The 16828-nt window shown below is 38.3% G+C and overlaps 1 protein-coding gene across 2 annotated transcripts in view; it reads left to right on the top strand.

The window, feature by feature from the left end:
• Window positions 1-16828, top strand: part of UBE2V2 (ubiquitin conjugating enzyme E2 V2) — an 85641-nt gene that overhangs the window by 50636 nt on the left and 18177 nt on the right. For both annotated transcript variants that reach the window (XM_014584998.2, XM_006170445.3), the window contains exon 2: window positions 7689-7837. In XM_014584998.2, the coding sequence (XP_014440484.1) occupies window positions 7793-7837 (45 nt within the window). In that variant the 5' untranslated portion in view covers window positions 7689-7792. The remainder of the gene's footprint in view (window positions 1-7688; window positions 7838-16828) is intronic.

The following is a 16828-nucleotide window of genomic DNA, read 5'->3' as shown; positions in this document are numbered from 1 at the left end:
ATCAACAGGTAATAAATTATATCTGAATCCCACTAATGTCATGCCTTTCTATTCTCTTGCTCTTTCTCCATACTCTTCTCCTGCCCAGTTCCACACTGTCTTATCATCGCTAACTATTTTCATTTTTATACCCTCCAATATTTTTATCTCTACCATAACGTGCGGTAGTCGGTATATATTAAGTGGATACATAAAATAGGCGGGAGCAATGAATGCCAGTTTCCCTAAGACCTCGTCACAGAGATGAAGCCTGAAAATAAGCTCTAGCTTTGAAATTTTTTCTTGCCCTGCTTCCTATTTCTGCTGAGTGTTTATACTCTGGGCACACCCTTAAAACAAACAAGAACCCCAGATCTGACCGTGTGCAGTCTCTGGCTCACTGTGTATCTACTACTCATCCTGGGAAGTACATTTACATCCTCCTCCTTTTTCTTTTTCTTTTTCTTTTTGGAGAGGCTTTTGCTATAGGGCACATGCGCTTGCCAGAAAGACAGAGAGACAGAAAGCGAGAAATCACCCCCCCCCCAGGGGGTATTGCCATGCTGCAATCCCTTATCCTCCATTCTCCTCTGAGGATTTTTGGCATGCACACACACATGCCCAGCATTTTCCACCAGTAGTTTTAGAGTTTGAGGTCTTAGGTTCAGATCTTTGATTCATTTTGAATTGACTTTTGTTAATGGTGAGAGATGGGGGTTTGGTTAAATCTTTCTGCAGGTGGATACATAGTTTTTCCAGCACCATTTACTAAAGAGATTTTCCTTTTCCCAGTGGATTGATTGGTACCCTTTGTCAAAAATCAGTTGGCTCTAAGCTTTGGGGGTTATTTCTGGGGGTATCTGTTCTATTCCATTGGTCCACATGTCTGTTTTTGTGCCAGTACCATGCTGGTTTTTTAAAAAATATAATTATTAATTTAATTTTATTTATTCATTGATTTATTTTAATTTGACCAGAGAGGGAGAGGGAAAGTGAGAAAACAAGCCACCAGGTCCAGTACTTGTACCGTGGTCAGCCAAGTGGGAGTATCCAGCACCTTATCCACCACGCCACCTGCTGGTCCCGATACCATGCTGTTTTGATGATCACAACTTTTTAGTATATCTTGGGATCAGGGAGTGACATGCCTCCCACTCCACTCTTGTGCAGGATTACTTTGGCAATACGAGGTCTTTTATGATTCCAGACAAATTCTATGATTGTCTTTTCTAGATCTGTGTAGACTATCTCTGGTATTTTGATTGGAATTGCATTAAATATGTAGATTAACTGGGTAGAATTGCCATTTTGATTACGTTAATTCTTCCAATCCAGGAATGGGATGTCCTTCCACTTTTTTATGTCACTTTCAATATCTTTTTTAAAGATTTTCATAGTTTTCTTTATAAAGGTCTTTTACTTCTTAGTTAGGTTTATCCCTAGGTATTTTATACATTTTGTAGCTACGGTGAAAGGGATTCCTTTCTTCAGCTCTACTTTGTTCAACTTGTTGTTCATATATAGAAATGCTATAGATTTTTGGATGTTAATTTTGTATCCTGCCACTCTACTGTATTTAATTTTTTCATGGAGACCTTTGGGTCTTCTAAGTAGATCATCATGTCATCTGTGAGTAAAGATATTTTCAACTCTTCCTTGCCTATTTGAATGCTCTTTATATTGTTCTCTTTTCTGATTGCATTAGCTAAGACTTCCAGCACTATATTAAAAAGCAGTGCAGAGGGTACCAGCAGTTAGCGTAATGGCTATGTTGCTGAACTCCCATGTAGTCGACCACGGTTTGAGTCCTGGACCCGGTGGCTTAAACTTACACGGGCGCATGTGCGTGCGAGCCCAAGACCCCCCCCGCAAATAAAAACAGTGGAGAAAGTGGGCAGCCTTGCCTAGTACCAGTTTTTAGTGGAAAAGCTTTTAGCTTTTCCCCATTCAGTATAATGTTAGCTGAAGTTCTTAATCATGAAAGGATGTTGTATTTCATTGAATGCTTTCTCTGCATCAATTGAAATGATCATATGTTTTTTATCTTTCTTTCTGTTAATATGGTGTATTACATTTATGATCTTGTGTATGTCAAACCAACCTTGCATCCCTGGGATAAAGCCTACCTGGTTGTGATGAAAAATCTTTGTTATGTGTTGTATACGATTTGCGAGAATCTTGTTGAGAATTTTTGCATCTATATTCATCAATGATATTGGTCCTTTTTGTCATATCCTTAATCTGTTTTGGGAATGAGGATGATGGAGACTTCATAAAATGAATTTGGAAGGTTTCTTTCCTTTTGACTCATTAGAAATAATTTGAGTAGGATAGGGGTTAACTCTTTCTTAAAGGTTTTATAGAATTCAGAAGTGAAGCCATCTGGACCTGGGCTTTTCTTTGCCAGGAGATTATTTATTACTGATTCAATCTTCTGTCTTGTTATGTGTCTATTCAGGTTTTCTATGTCTTCCTGATTCTATGTTGGTAGATTATATGCATCCAGGAATTTGTCCATCTACTCCAAGTTCTCTTTGTTGGCTTATAGTCGCTCATAGTACCCTCTAATAATACTTTGTATTTCTATTATATCTGTTGTAATGTTGCCTGTTTCATCATGTATTTATCTGTTTTTTTTTTTTTTCTTTCTTTTTTATCATTCTATCCAATGGTGTGTTGATCTTGTTAGTCTTTTCAAAGAACCAGCTTTTGCTTTCATTTATTTTCTGTGTGGTTTATTTTCTCTACGGTTTGTTTATTTTCTATTTCATTTATTTCTGCTTGCACCTTTATTATTTCTTTTTGCCTGACTTTTTAAGTTTGTTGTTGTTGTTGTTTTTCTAATTCCCTGAGGCATGATGTTAGGTTATCTATTTGCCACCTTTCCATCTTTTTCTTATGCACACTAATTGCTATGAACTTCCCTCTTAGGACTGCTTTTGCTGTGTCCTATAGATCATGGAAACTTGTGTACTCCTTATCATTTGTTTCCATAAATTTTTTGATTTCAAACTTAATTTCTTCAGTAGTTAAGTCATTCAGAAGTAGGCTCATCAGTTTCCATGTGTTTGTGTATTTTCAAGGACGTTTTCCTGAAATTAATATTGAGTTTAATCCCATCATGGTCAGAGAAGATGCTGGATATAGTTTCTATGCCTTCGAATCTGTAAAGGCTTGATTTGCATCCTAACATATGGTCAATCGTTGTAAAGGTTCCATGCCGGGATGAGAAAAAATGTATGTTTTGTGGACTTAGGGTAGAAAGTTCTGTAGATATCTATCAAGCCCATTCCATTTATAGTATCATTTAGGTCCTGTATCTCTATTTCCTTTTTGCCTAAAAGATCTGTCTAAAGGAGATAATGGGGTGAGATCCCCAACAATTTCAGTGTTTCTCCCTCTCTCTCCTTTTAGCTCCACCAGTCTTTCCTTCACATATTTAGGTGCTCCTAAGTTGGGTGCATAGATATTTATAAGTGTTATGGCTTCTTGCTGGATTACCTCATTTACTGTTATATAGTGCCCTTCTTTGTCTCCTCCTCTTTTTTTTTTTGTTTTTGAGAGGTTCCTGCTATAGGGTGTGGTACTCATCAGAAAGACAGAGAGACAGACAGAAAGCGAGAAATCACCCCCCCAGGGGAGTGACCACGCTGCAGTCCCTTCTCTTCCATTCTCCTCTCGGGATCTTGGGCATGCGGGCATGCACGCACACACGCCTGGTGTGAGTTTGAGCTGCCGGATCCAGGACTTGAACCATGGTGAACTACATGGGAGTCCAGTGACATAGCCATTACGCTAACTGCTGGTTTTTCCTTTGTCTCTTTTTACAGTCTTTGACTTGAAGCCTGTTTTGTCTGAAATCAGTATTGCAACTCCAGCCCTTTTTTGATTTCCATTTGTGTGGAATATCTTTTTCCAGCCCTTCACTTTTAATCTATGTATGTCTTTATCCTTAAGATGAGTCTCTTAATTGGAGAATTTAATCCATTGATATTCAGTGTTATTATTGATATTTCCTGACCTATTCCTATCATTAAGTGAGCCATTTCTTTTTTTCTTCTTATTTTTTATTTTTTATTTGGAGAGGTTTTATGCTATAGGGCGCGTGCGTTCGCCAGACAGAAAGACAGAGAGACAGAAAGCGAGAAATCACCCCCCAGAGGGGATGGCCACGCAGCAATCCCTTCTCCTCCAGTCTCCTCTCAGGATCTTGGGCACACACGCACACGCGCCTGGCGTGAGTCTTAAGCCACCGGGTCCAGGACGCGAACCGCGGTCGACTACATGGGAGTCCAGCGACATAGTCATTACGCTAACTGCTGGTCCCAGGTGAGCCATTTCTTGGTTGCTTTTTGTTCTCTTATAGCTGTCCATCTGACTTTTTTAGTTTTCCCGGTATAGCACTCCCTTTAGAACCTCTTGAAGAGCTGATCTGGAGTTGGTAAATTCCTTCAGATTTTGTTTATCTGAGAATGTTTTTTATCTTTTTTTCCCCATATAAAAGATTATCTTGCCAGGTATAGTACTCTTGGTTTGGTTGAAATTGTTTTCAATTGTTTACATTCATTCAACACTTTGACTATATTTCCCCATTCTTACCTTGCCTGCATTGTTTCTGCCCTGAGGTCCGATGTTAGATTGATGGGGTGACCTTTGTAAGTAACTTGATGTTTCCCTCTTGCAACTTTAGTATCTTATCTTTGTCTGTTTTTTTTTGGTCAGTCTAGCTGTGATGTGCCTTGGAGACGTGTTGGAGAGGATCTTCTTGGGTTGATTCTATTTGGAGTCCTATATATTTCTTGGGTCTGGATATTTGAATGCTTTTCTGGGTTTGGAAAGTTTTCTTCCAGGATTTCATGGAATAAATTTTCAATGCCCTTATTATTTTCTTCCTTTTCTGGGATACCAATTATCTGGATGTTGGAGTGCTTGATGGTATCCAGTATTCCTTGTATATTATTCTCATTTTTCTTGGTTGTTTTCTCAATCTACCTAGTACTTTTTTCTAGGTCAGATGTTTTGTCTTCTACATTCGAGATTCGGTATTCTGCTAGATCTTACTTTTAATACTTTTGAGGGAAGTTTTGATTTCTTTTATCTCATTCTTCAACCCTAGAAGTTCTATCTGGTACTTTTTAAAAGGTGTTTATTTCTTCTTTGAAATCATGAAAGGACTTCCTCATCTCCTGGAGCTCATTGTCTCTTTTCTCTTCCATCTTAGTTAGTTTGGTCACTGCAAATATTCCGAATTTCTTATCCGACATGGTCACGATGTCCATTGTATTGACTGTGGGTGATGTGGGCTTGACGAGTTCCCTTGGGGGAGAGGCCTTTTGTTGGTTGCTCATATTACTTGAGCGTCTGTGATTGTTCCTAGTCATCTTGTAATCTATAGGATACTTCCTAACTTATTCAAGATATCTCTGAGTGTTAAAAGGTGTGCAGGATTAGAAAATTGGTGATCTCTCTGGTCTGCCTACCTGTTGCTCACCAGTACTATGCACTGTTGTCACTGATTCTGGGTGACTCAAAGACCACCCTGTTTCTAAGAAATGGTGAGCCTCCAACTGACCTAATAAGCTTCACCTCAAGAGAAAAGAAAAAAATTCTGTACCGCATACTATTCAAAACACTGAGATTCTGAGAATCCAAAGGCAAGTGGGAGGATGAGCATGGGTCCGTTAGGGCCTGCAGCCATAGGCAGCCAGGTGTCTGGCACTGCCACTGGCTTGAACCAGTCTCCTCCATTTTTTTTTCTTTTTTTTTTTTTGAGAGAGGTTTTTGCTGTAGGGCATGTGCGCTTGCTGAAGAGACAGAGACAGAAGGCAAGAATCACTCCCCCTCTGGGGGAGGGGGGTGGCCATGCAGCAACCCCTTCTCTGTTTTCCTCTTGGGATTTTGGGCACACACGCACATGCACCCAGTGTAAGTTTTTAAGCCACCAGGTCCAGGACTCAAACCACGATCAACTACATGGGAGTCCAGTATCGTAACCATTCTGCCATCTGCAGGCCCCTGTTTTTATTAATTTATTTTTTTACAGTACTTTAGGCTTTTCATTTTATTCCCAGGATTAGCATGCTTTAGTATGAGAAAAAGATGTTTTGATTTTAATAGAAGAGAAAAGTTATACAAAATGACAGTTTACTATTGCCATTTTTTTCTTGCTGCCTTCTAATTTGTGTGTGTGTGTGTGTGAGAGAGAGAGAGCAAGAGCGCGCGTGCATGTACGTACCAGATAGAGGATTCTGCAGGCATTTACGTGTTTTTTTTTTAACAGGACTTTAGTGATGTGATTGGAGTATGTTTCATGTTAGATGCTGAATGCTGGGAGATTAGGCACTTTCTTCTCAGGGCGGTCATTTTAGAAAAGGTGGGGTAAACTGCAAGATTTGTTGTTGGATCCAGGAATTGGAGGTCAGAATGAAAGCAGAGACTTGGTTCAGTGAGAATTAAAGATGAGAACTGTGAAAAGCGAGGAGATTCAAGGCAGAAATATTTGCGTTAAGGTTTTAGAAGTAAAGTAAGGGGTGCTGAGGTCTGAGGAAGAGAAGCAGGTATGATGCCATGTAGTGCAAGCACGAGAAGGGTTGGTTGGATTCAAAAATGGGTTAGGGCAGGCAAGGAGGTGAAACAGGTATCCTAGGAAACTGTTAAAGACATAGGGAGATCTGTTCTCAAATTAAGTAATTCCCAAGTGATGGGTAAGTGATGGTGCTGATGTGGCAGAGGTAGGCCCTGTTACTGAGGGATGAGAGAGGAATGAGGCAGACTGGGTACTATGGAGGTTCTACGTCAGTGTTCTAGGAGATACAGCACCTTTTGGTGTATTTTTCCCTGTTTTAAAAAAATTTACTTATTTAATTCCATTTGTTATTTTAAAAATTTGGTCAGTGAGAGACAGAGACAGAGAAGGGAAAGTGAGAAAGAAAGCTGCCAGGTCCGGGACTCGAACTGCAGTCAACCATATGGGAGTCTAGCCTGTTTAACCACCATGCAACCTGCCGGCCCCTGGTGTATTTTCTAAGTGGGGACATAATTCTACTCTTTAGTAATCACTAGAGTATGTAATAATGAACTTTAGCTTCTTATGAACTTTCTGGTTGATCATGCCTATTGGTTGATTTATTTATTTGCTGGATAGTCACCAGAGAGAGGCAGAGGGAGAGGCGAAAGAACTCTCCATGGAAATAGTCACACCACAGTCCCATCTCCTCCATCTCTTTCATTTTGGGATATTGGGTACACGTGCGCATGTGTCGAGCATGTCTCTCAAGCTACTGAGGCAGTGTTTCAGACCACGTGGTTGGCTGTGTGGGATCTGGCTGCCTTAACTACTAGGCCACAGAGCCAGTCCATGTCTACTTATTTAAAGCAAATTCTTTGGCTAGGACAGAAATCTCAAATAGGGAAAGTGTTCCCTTTGTGAAGACTTCCTTCTGACTGATTTATGTCAAGATAAAATTGATTACTGAGTACTGTATGTACATGTCTGTTAGTGTTAATGTTTAGTACAGTGATTTCTTCAGCATTTTCATTTTGAAGGGATTATTAGTCTCAACCATTTTCTGGGGCATGATGCTTTTTAAAGGGAATTTTGTCTTGGGAAGTAATTTGTAAATGTTCATTTGGAAAAAAGCTGATTTTAAATATGTGTAGCTCTTAAAATTATGAGCTTTTTACATTTCCATTAACATTCTTTTGTATAGGAGTTAAAGTTCCTCGTAATTTTCGCTTGTTGGAAGAACTTGAAGAAGGACAAAAAGGAGTAGGCGATGGTACGGTTAGCTGGGGCCTTGAAGATGATGAAGATATGACACTTACAAGGTGGACAGGCATGATTATTGGGCCACCAAGGGTCAGTGATATAAATTACATCTTTTTCTATTAATATTGCTACTTTAGAGTATACATTTAATTTTATGCAATTGATATTTTAGTAAATCATGGTTACTTCTAACTGAAATAATTCTCCCTTTTTATTATTTTTAAAAATATATTATTGATGCTTCCTGTGTGCAGCATGTGATGTTTAGTATATGGAGCCTAGAAGGAGGATTGATACAGTCATTGTGATCAAGGTCTTTGCAATTTAGTAGAGAAGAAAAATTGGTACCAATAACAGATTCTCAGTATGGCAGAGCATGTTTGCTACAGGATTGTAGAATATGTTACTACTAGCTGGAATAATTGAGGAAAGCTGATAGAGGAAGTTACCTTTGGAATGACCCCTTAAAGGACTGACTGGTAGGATTTCAGAAGGTACTAATGGGGGTAGAGAACATTCCAGATAGAGAAGAGGAAAGGTGAGGAAATGAGAATTTGGAGGAAATGTTAAGGAAAACAGTCATTTTGATGTAACATGTACTAATCCACTAATATTAAACCGAGGGTGTCTAGACTGTTTATATTGAGCACACATTTCTCTTTGCCCTGTGACATTTCACAGGCTGTAGAAACCTATGGACCTCAATTATTTTTTTTTCTAAAATATATAGGAAGGTCTACAATTCTTAGCTGTTTTCTAGTTGTTACAGTTGGCCTATTATATTTTATTCTTAGGTCTTTCTTAGGTTTTTAAGTTTTATATTTTGTTCAGAACCTTTTTTCTAGCTTGGGTAATTTTTTCCTGCATTGCATTTCTTTTCTTTTAAGAATTATTTCATTTTATTTATTTATTATTATTATTATTATCATGATTATTTTTATTTGACCAGAGATAGAGAGAGAGGAAAAGTGAGAAAGCAAGCCACGAGGTCTGGGACTTGTTGATCCATGGTCGGCTACATGGAAGTCCAGTGCCTTTAACTACCAGGCCTCCTGCTGGCCCCCTGCATTGCATTTATTACTGAAAGGTACCATCCACAGCACTCCCTCCAGTGAGTTTTTGAAATGTCAGTTTTGTAATGTTTATGGCTTTTTGTGAAGAACACAGATTTGAAGGTATTTTTTTAGCCTTTGATATTCTATCCTAGTTGCCAGCTTCCAATTTTGCTGTTGAATAGAGTTTAGATTTCCTCTTGATTACAGAAAGCAAGTAGATCATGTAATTAGCAATATTAACTTTAAAAATGAACTAATCAACATTCTAGCTATTTTCTGGTATTTCTCTATAAAATTTGTTCATACTTTAAAATCAGTAGTCATCCTCTCCCCTTCCTCTGCTCTTATTTTTCCAAAGACATTTGAGAAAGAAAGTAAATATTACAGTAAATTCTTTATTACTTGGTATTTATAATGAAAGCTTTGATTTTTCACTGCCTGTAAACTTTACCACTGTGATTTGTTTGGTTAAAAAAATGCTTATAACTTACGAAATTTTGACTTAATGAATAGTTTTAAGGCACTAGAATTTGGTAGAGTATAAATTTTGAAATTATTTAAATTTGTTTTTTCTCCAGCAACTATACCTCAGGGATGTATTGAGCTTGTGTGTGAGTTCATCAGTGATCTTGTGGGCCAACACAGTGCATAGCTCCTAGATGTGGAGGAAAGTCTTCTGCTTGATCCCCAGCAGGATCTCCTGGGATGACCTAGTATCTCTGAACTTGAAGATTTCCTGGTGTGTCTGAACTGCAGAAAGCTCCAGGTCCCAGCTGTGCCCAGTAGTGGGTAAAGGCTGCTCCTCTAATCTCTTTCTAGCTCAGGGGCACACGTATAAGCACAAGATGCCCCATGGGCCCTCTTCTCTCTGGGCATAGTCTTGGAGGGATAGGGGAAAAACAGTAATACTTTTTTTCCCCACCTCTTCCTATAACGAAAGACAGATTTAACAAGAGAGAAGTGCATACATTTAACATGACACTAGAATTTTCAGAAATGAGAACCTCAGTCCATTAGGGGTAGTGTGCTGTTGATAAATTCTTTGAAGGCTGGATTATAAGGAAGGCCTGGGTAGATTTCTGGTCCACCCTAAAAGTTGGGTGTGGTGTTGGGCACCTGTAATTACACTGACTCAAGATGAAGCAAGAGGATCACAAGCCTGAAGTTGTCCTGGGTAGCATAGTAAGACCCGGTCTGAAAAAGAGCCAGGCACTGTGACCTGCACCTGTGTTCTCAGCTACTTGGGCTGAGGCAGGAAGATCGTGACATAGCCACATCCTGTCGAGGGAATGGACTACCCAAAGAAATAGGGAAACTGTATTTCTGTGCTAATCTTGAAGAATGGACAGTAATGCAGCAGTGCGTTTGCCAGTGGGTAGTGGGAGATACGATTTAATGACAATGAAGTGTGGGAAACTTAAGGCCTGTTTTTTTACAGATTCTTATTTGTTTCCTTTGGGTAAAAGGCAGGACCCTTCTGAAATGAGGGGCTCATGATCTCCTTCGGGGGAGGGTAACACAGGCCATAGAATGGCCTGCCTCTGGGGAGAAGGGCTGAGGGGAAGGTGAGAGAGACCTTGCTCCTGCTGTTTCCTCAAGTGCCAAAGTGACATATTTTGGGTAGCATGTGCTGAATTGCATCAGAGTCCCACCTCTGTTCCTTGGGGTGCCAGGCAGAGGCAGGAGGGCGATACCCTGCAGACATGACAGTCATCCTGAGTCACTTTCCTTACCACCTGATGATCCGTTTCCTTTGCAGCAGCACCCTCTGTCCTGTTCTCTTGAAGGTGGGTGGTTGACAGCATTCCTTTAGTTGCCTGTTCATAAAATGAGCAGAGGTTGGTTTCTCACCTCAGTTGTTTTTGCTTTAGAAGGTACAATATTTATTACTTTGAGTTTCCACATCCAGTCAGGATACTAGGAAAACTAACATGCTGTTGATGTAGAAAATGTGGGAGTGCAGGGATGATTAGGCCCAGCATCCTTAGTGAGACCTAGGTTCTTGTCCACAGCTCATGAAGAATTAGAGACGGGGACATAGGTAAGCAAGTGGAGTTTATTAAGAGAAAAGGTAAAGTAGAGCTTCCAAGCAGAGAGCAGGTCCTGAGTGGATTGCCAATGAGGAACTGGAGTGAGGGCTTTTTATCTGGGTCAGAGGAGCTTAGTTTGTGTTTTTTTTTTTTTTTTTGCCAGGTGGTGCATGTGTTTTCCTTATGGTGGGGTTATTCTTCCTAATTTTAGAATGGGTATGAAAGTCAGGAGACTGCCTGAAAGTTTTGGGCCGTGAAGACCATTACTTTCTTCCTGGATTGTGGTGGGACCAGGAAAAACTGTCTTAAGTCAGTCATTAAGTCATTTCTGTAAGCTGTTTCTGTGAGCAACAGTTCAGTGATAGCTTAGCTATTGTGTCTTCATCCCAAAACTTGAAAGTTGTTTTGTGAATTCATCTTGGGCCTATACCTTAACTATATTCAAAGGGTTTCTGTTTCCTACTTCACATGGGTTATTTCTCATGAAGTTTTTCCTTCTTCATGAGTCCCAAGAATTCTTAAGTCATTTAGGGTCGTGGTATGGGTGCCCTTTTGGTCCTAGTTGTGGCTAGTAGTGGTTAATTTAATTGTAGTGGGTAGTGATTAATTTTTATATCGTTTAGGTAGGGTTATGATTGTTCTTTGCCCCTAAGTGTGGCCCTCTTGACTTTGATTATCTTTTGAGGCAGCAATTTTCTGTGTAGTCAGGCTTATCAGCTTAGAGTAACCATTAGGCTGAATATTTAAAATTTCAAACTTAGGTGTTACCTTGCCTTGCATTTTGACTCCAGTTATTTTTTTCTGTGTCTTAGGGCTACAGTGCTAGTTTTGACCGGAGGGACATAGTGCAGGGAAGAATGTGACTTCCATTAAAAGTGGGTTGAATTACCATTCACAGTCTTTTTCTTTTTTAAGGATTATTTTGTTTGTTACTTTTTTTATTGTTTCAGTTTGATCAAAGAGAGACAGAGGGCGAGAGAGAGGAAAAGTGAGAAAGCAAGCCACCAGGTCCAAGACTTGAACCGAGGTTGGCCATATGGGAGTCCAGCACCTTTAACCAGCACGCCACCTGCTGGCCCCTCACAGTCCTTTTTTCCCCTCTCAGTTTTTAAAGTGACTCCTCTTCTGCTACCTGTACCTAATTACTTAGCCATAATCTACCTCATTGTTACATAGTTATTTTTAATGTTTTGTCAATTATTAAGATCTCTAGTTTGTAAATGTTATTCTAGTATTTATTTGGATTTATATGATTAGCAGTTTTGTTTTTCTGTGTGTTTGTGGTTCAGCTTACTGAAGCAGTATTTGTAGGCATTAGAAGGTTAATAACTTTTTTTTAGAGAGTTTTTTTTCACTATAGGGTGCATGCGTTTGTCAGAGAGACAGAAAACAAGAAATTACCCCACAAAGTGGATGGCCATGCTACAGTCCCTTCTCCTTTTTCTCCTTTGGATTTTGGATGCACAGGCATATGGGCCTGGCATGAATTTTTTAAAAAAATTAATTTTAATTTGCATTTAATCACATATAGCTTTATAGTGTACACCATTGCTTTCTTCCAGCACAAATACCATGCACGTCAGTTAAGACAAAGACATTACTATATACGTTATCATCAGAAAATAGCTTTTCATTTTTAAAGAGTCATTGTTTTCCCTTTTAAATTACTTAATTTTATTTTATTTATTCATCATTTATTTTGATTTAACCAGACACACACACACATACACACATGCACACTCAGAGAGAAAAAGTGAGAAAGCAGGTTACCAGATCCGGGACTCAAACCATGGTCAGCCATGTGAGAGTTTCCAGCGCCTTAACTGGTCCCCAGCTTTTCATTTTTTTGTCAATTAAACAAAAAAAATTTTTTTTCTTCCTGTTCCCATCCCTCTCTCTATTACCCATACCCATATTACCCTTATTATTACTATCTCTAGTATCTACTGTTGCCCTCCCTGCTACTATACCTTCTAGACTTGGTTTCTGCTAGAGAGTGCAAATAATCGGTATATATTGAGGGAGGACATACAAAGTATATCTTTCACAGTCTAGCTTGCTTCACTTAGCATTATGTCTTCCATATTCATCCACTTCATGCCAGTTATCAGGGTCTCATTGTTTTTTTATGGCTAAGTCGTATTTCCTAGAGTTGTGTTTCCTAGAGTCGTGTTTCCTAGTGCCACATTTTTTCAGCGCTTATATTATTTATTTTTTTAACTTTAGCCATTCTGACTGGGATTCAGTGGTATCTCATTGTGATTTTGATTTGCATTCAACATATACAAAACAATAAATATCATACATGTGATGTTGAGCATGTTTTCATATGCTTTTGGGACATTCATAGGTCATCTTTGGAGAATTATCTATTCAGCTACTTTCCCCATCTTTTAATTGGATCAATTTTTTTTTTTTTTTTTTTTTTTAATGTGGGTAAGTTCTTTGAGTTCCCTGAGCATTCTGGTTATCAATCCCTTATCTGAGGTATAGTTTACAAATATATTCTGAGGGTTGCCTTTTTACTCTACTTATTGCTTCTTTTTCTGTGATAAGCTTCTCAGCCTAATATAGGCTCATTTGTCTATTTTGGGGACTATTGCCTGTGCTTTGGATGTCGTCTTAGGAGGTCTTTACCTACTGTAAGGTCTCCAGGTGTTTACCCACAGTATTTTTATAATTTGAGGTTTTATGTTTAGATCCTCAATTCATTTTGAGTTAATTTTTGTTAGTGGTGAGAGGTAAGGATCCAGTTTAATTCTTCTGCAGGTGGATATCCAGTTCTCCTGCACCATTTGTTGAAGAGATTTTTCTTTTTCCCACTGAATTGTCTTATGCCCTTTGTCAAGCATCAGTTGGCTATATGTTTTGTGGTTCATTTGAGTTTTCTCAATTCTGTTTCATTAGTCTACCTGTCTCTTTTTGTGCCAATACCATTACTGTTTTAATTATCACAGCTTTGTTTCTCATTTAAAATATATTTTTTCTAGAGTTTCATAGTTTTCCTTGTAACGAAATATATTTTTTCTAGAGTTTCATAGTTTTCTTTAATGTCTGGTTAGGTTTATTTCTAGACTCTTACTAGTTTTGTGGCTATTGTAAATTTTTTTCTTCAGTTCTGTCTCAGTTTGTCCATTGTTGATGTATAAAAATGTTATAGATTTTTGTATGTTGATTTTGTATCCTGCCACTTTTCATTTATCACTTCCATTTTTTTGTGGATTCTTTTGGATTTTCTATGTATAGCGTCATATAATACGCAAATAGAGATCATTTCACTTCTTTTCCTATTTGGATGCCTTTTACTTGACTCTCTTGTTTAATCGCGATGGCTAGAACTTCCTGTACTATGTTAAAAAGGAGTGGAGGGACCAACAGTTGGCGTAATGGTTATGTCGCTGGACTCCCATGTAGTCGACTGGTTTGAGTCCCAGGGCCAGTGGCTTAAACTCACACCAGATGCATGTGCATGCATGCCCAAGATCTCGAGAGGAGAATGGAGGAGAAGAGATTGCGGTGTGGCCATCCCCCCTGGGGGGTGATTTTTTGCTTTCTGTCTTTTTGTCTCCCTGTCTCTCTGTCTCTCTATGTCTTGCGAGCGCACGCACCCCATAGCAAAAATCTCTCAAAATAGAAAAAGAAGTGGAGAAAGTGGGCAGTCTTGTCTTGTTCCAGTTTTTAGTGGAAAAGCTGAAAACTTACTTCAGTATGATGTTAGCTGTGGGAGTGATGTTAGCTACGGATTTTTCATTGATGGCTTTTATTGTGTTGAGGAATGTCCCTTCTATGCTGATTTTGCTGAGAGTCTAAATCATTAAGGGATGTTGTATTTTATCGAATGCTTTTTCTGTGATTGATATGCTCATGGTTTTTATCTTTCCTTTTGTTAATGTGATGTATTATATTTGTCGTTTTGCATATGTTGAATCATCTTTGCATCCCTGGAATAAAGCCTACTTGGTTATGGTGTATACTCTTTTTAATATGTTGTCGAATACAGTTTACTAGTATCTTGTTGAGAATTTTTGCATCCATATTCATTAGGGATATTGGCCCGAAGTTTTCTTTTATTGCCTTGTCTAGTTTTGGAATTTAGATGATGGAGGCTTCATAGAATGGATTCGAGAGGGTTCCTTCCTTTTTAGAAATAGTTTAATGAGAATTGGAGTTAGTTCTTATTCTAAAGTTTTGTAGAATTTAGAAGTAAAGCCATTGGGATCTGGGCTCTTCCTTGTTGGAAGACTATTTGGTTGAATCTTGGTAACTTATATGTGTCCAGACATTTGTCCATCTCTCTAGGTTTTCTTGTTTGTTGGCATTGATGATATTTTGTATTTCTATTGTATCTGTTGCAATAATGCCTGTTTCCTTGCTGATTTGATTAATCCGGTTCCTTTCTCTGTTCTTGATTAATCTAGCTAACAGTGTGTCAATTTTGTGTATCTTCTTGAATCAGCTTTTGGTTTTGTTTATTTTCTGTGTGGCTTTTTTATTCTCTATTTAATTTATTTCTGCTCGTATCTTTATTATTTATTTTCTCCTGATTTTTTTTTTGGTTGTTGTTTTTCCAGTTCCCTGAGTTGTGTTGTTAGGTTGTTTATTTGTTCCCTTTCTGCTTTTTTTCTTGTGGGCATTAATTGCTATGAACTTACCTCTTCTGACTGCTTTTGCTGTGTCCCATAGGTTATAAACATTTGTTTGTTATCATTGGTTTCTGTGAATCTTTTGATTTCAGTCTTAATTTCTTCTGTAGTTGTAAAGTCATTTAGGAATAGGTTGTTTAGTTTTTATGTGTGTGTGAATTTTCGAGGGCTCTTTCTGTAGTTGATTGCAATTTTGATTCCATACCATGATTGGAAAAGATGCTAGATATTGTTTCTATACCTTTGAATTTGTAAAGGGTTGTTTTGTATCCTATTATGTGGTCAGTCTTCAAAAATGTCCCATGTGGGGATGAGAAAGATGTGTATTTTGTAGTAGTTGGGTGAAATATTCTGTTGATGTCTGTAAAGTTCATTTCATGTATCATTTAGATCCTGTATCTCTTTATTTCTTTTTTGTATAGATGATCTGTCCAACAGAGTCAGTGGGGTGCTAAGATCCTCTACAGTTAGTGTGTTGCAGTCTCTCTCTCCTTTGAGGTCCAACAGTCTCTCTTTGATGTATTTAGGTGCTCCAGTGTTGGGTGCATAGATATTTACAAGTGTTAGGTCTAGTACTATATAATATCCTTCTTTGTCTCTTCTTACAGCTTTCATTTTAAAATCTGTTTTGTCTGGTAATGGTATTGCTACTTCAGCTTTTTTTTTTTTTTTTTGGTTTCCATTTGCATGGAATATCTTTTTCCAGCCCTTCACTTTCAGCCTATGTATGTCCTTATCATCGAGGTGTATTTCTTGTAAGCAGCATATAGATGGCTTCTGTTTTGTATCCATTCAGCCAGTCTGTGTCTTTTTATGGGAGATTTTAATCTGTTAACATTCATTGTTATTGATATTTTGGATTTATCTGTGTCATTTTGCTAGCCATTTTCTCAATGGTTTTTTGTTCTCCTATTTCTGTTTGTTTCTTTTTCATTATCCTGATATAACATTCCTGTAGAGAGTGTTACTTCCTCTAGGGCTGGTCTAGTATTGGTGAATTCTTTGTTTTTGTTTATCTGAGAATACTTTTAAATAGTTTTATTATTCTTTCCATTTGAAGGATAATCTTGCTGGATATGGTATTCTTGGTTGAAATTGCTTTTCTTTTAACATTTTGAATACATTTTCCCATTCTTTCCTTGTCTGCATTGTCTGTATTTTTCTCTGCTATCCACTGTTGGTGAAGGACTACTATGCTCACCTGGGGGAGAGTTATCACTTGTTTTCTCATGTTTCTTAGAAATCTGTGCTGGTTTCTAGTCATCTGTTGCACTATTCACATTTTTCTATTTATTGAAGTAGATTCGGTTCCTATTGGAGGACTCTGTCTCCCAGGTCAAGGCAGTTATGTGT

This window comes from Tupaia chinensis, unplaced genomic scaffold (genome assembly GCF_000334495.1).
Source record: "Tupaia chinensis unplaced genomic scaffold, TupChi_1.0 Scaffold148488_1, whole genome shotgun sequence".
Taxonomy (NCBI): Eukaryota; Metazoa; Chordata; class Mammalia; order Scandentia; family Tupaiidae; genus Tupaia; species Tupaia belangeri.
Note: the sequence above shows the minus strand (reverse complement) of the source record. Positions and strands in the feature narration are given on the sequence as shown.